At 37.3% G+C, this 1,084-nt stretch overlaps 1 protein-coding gene across 1 annotated transcript in view; it reads left to right on the top strand.

Moving 5' to 3' along the window:
• Positions 1-1,084, top strand: part of LOC114042612 (zinc finger protein with KRAB and SCAN domains 7-like) — a 22,258-nt gene that overhangs the window by 13,062 nt on the left and 8,112 nt on the right. Inside the window, exon 8 of the mRNA XM_027861298.1 lies at positions 468-1,034. Within this exon, the coding sequence (XP_027717099.1) occupies positions 468-1,034 (567 nt within the window). The remainder of the gene's footprint in view (positions 1-467; positions 1,035-1,084) is intronic.

Below are 1,084 nucleotides of genomic sequence, written 5' to 3'. Positions count from 1 at the left end.
TGTTTGTGAGGATCCAATGTGATTGTGTGTGAAGCTCTTTGTAAGATAATGGCATTTAAAATTTTTTTTTAATTAATTTATTTTAAATTATCAACAATCACTTCCATAAGCTTTTGAGTTTTAAAGTTTTCTCCCCTTCCCTCCCCACCTTCCTCCCCAAGATGGCACACAATGTGATATATGCTCTACATTTACATTCCTATTACACATATTTTCACATTAGTGATGTTGTAGGTAAGAATTAGATCCAATAGGAGGAACCACCAGAAAGAGGAAACAAAACACAAGGAGATAATGGCATTTTCAAATGATTGGTTCTGTCCATTGAACTTTGAAGAGTTTTCTCTTAGCCTGGAGAAGTAGGATATAGATCAGTTAATTTACTTTCTTGCAATGGCGGGAAGGGATTATAATTATATATATGTATGCATGTGTCTCTCTATGGTTTCATTGTTTGTTTCTTGCAGAAGGAGAGATTAGACCGGAAATGAAAGAGACTACTGCAAAGCTAAGCATTTCTGTGAAAGAGACTCATGAGGAAAGTTCCATGAGGGATTGTGCCTATGACTTCACTGGGAGACAAATCTGTGCTGTATTTCACAGAATCCACACAGGAGAAAAACCTTATGATTCTCATCATTGTGGGAAAGACTTGAGTCAACAGTCATCTGTTATTTACCATCAAAAAATTCATACTAGAGAGAAACCACATGAGTGTCATGAATGTGGTAAAGCTTTTAGTGAACACTCCTCCTTCATTATGTGTCCAAGAATTCATAGTGACAGGAAACCTTGTGAACGTGAGCAATGTGAAAAGGCTTTCAGACTGAACTTAAAACTTGCTCAACATCAGAAAACCCACACTGGAGAGAAACCTTATGAATGTGATCAGTGTGGAAAGGCATTCAGACAGAGGACCAGTCTTACTTCACATCAGAGAATCCACATAAGACAGAAGCCTTATGAATGTAATCAATGTGGAAAGGCTTTCAGACTGAACGCCAAACTTGTTGAACATCAGAGAATCCACACTGGTGAAAAGCCTTATAAATGTGATCAATGTGGAAAGGCTTTTAGAAGAAAC

This window comes from Vombatus ursinus, unplaced genomic scaffold, assembly GCF_900497805.2.
Source record: "Vombatus ursinus unplaced genomic scaffold, bare-nosed wombat genome assembly UNPS02014656.1, whole genome shotgun sequence".
Classification (NCBI taxonomy): domain Eukaryota; kingdom Metazoa; phylum Chordata; class Mammalia; order Diprotodontia; family Vombatidae; genus Vombatus; species Vombatus ursinus.
The sequence above is the reverse complement of the archived record's forward strand: the minus strand, read 5'-3'. Positions and strand labels throughout refer to the sequence as shown.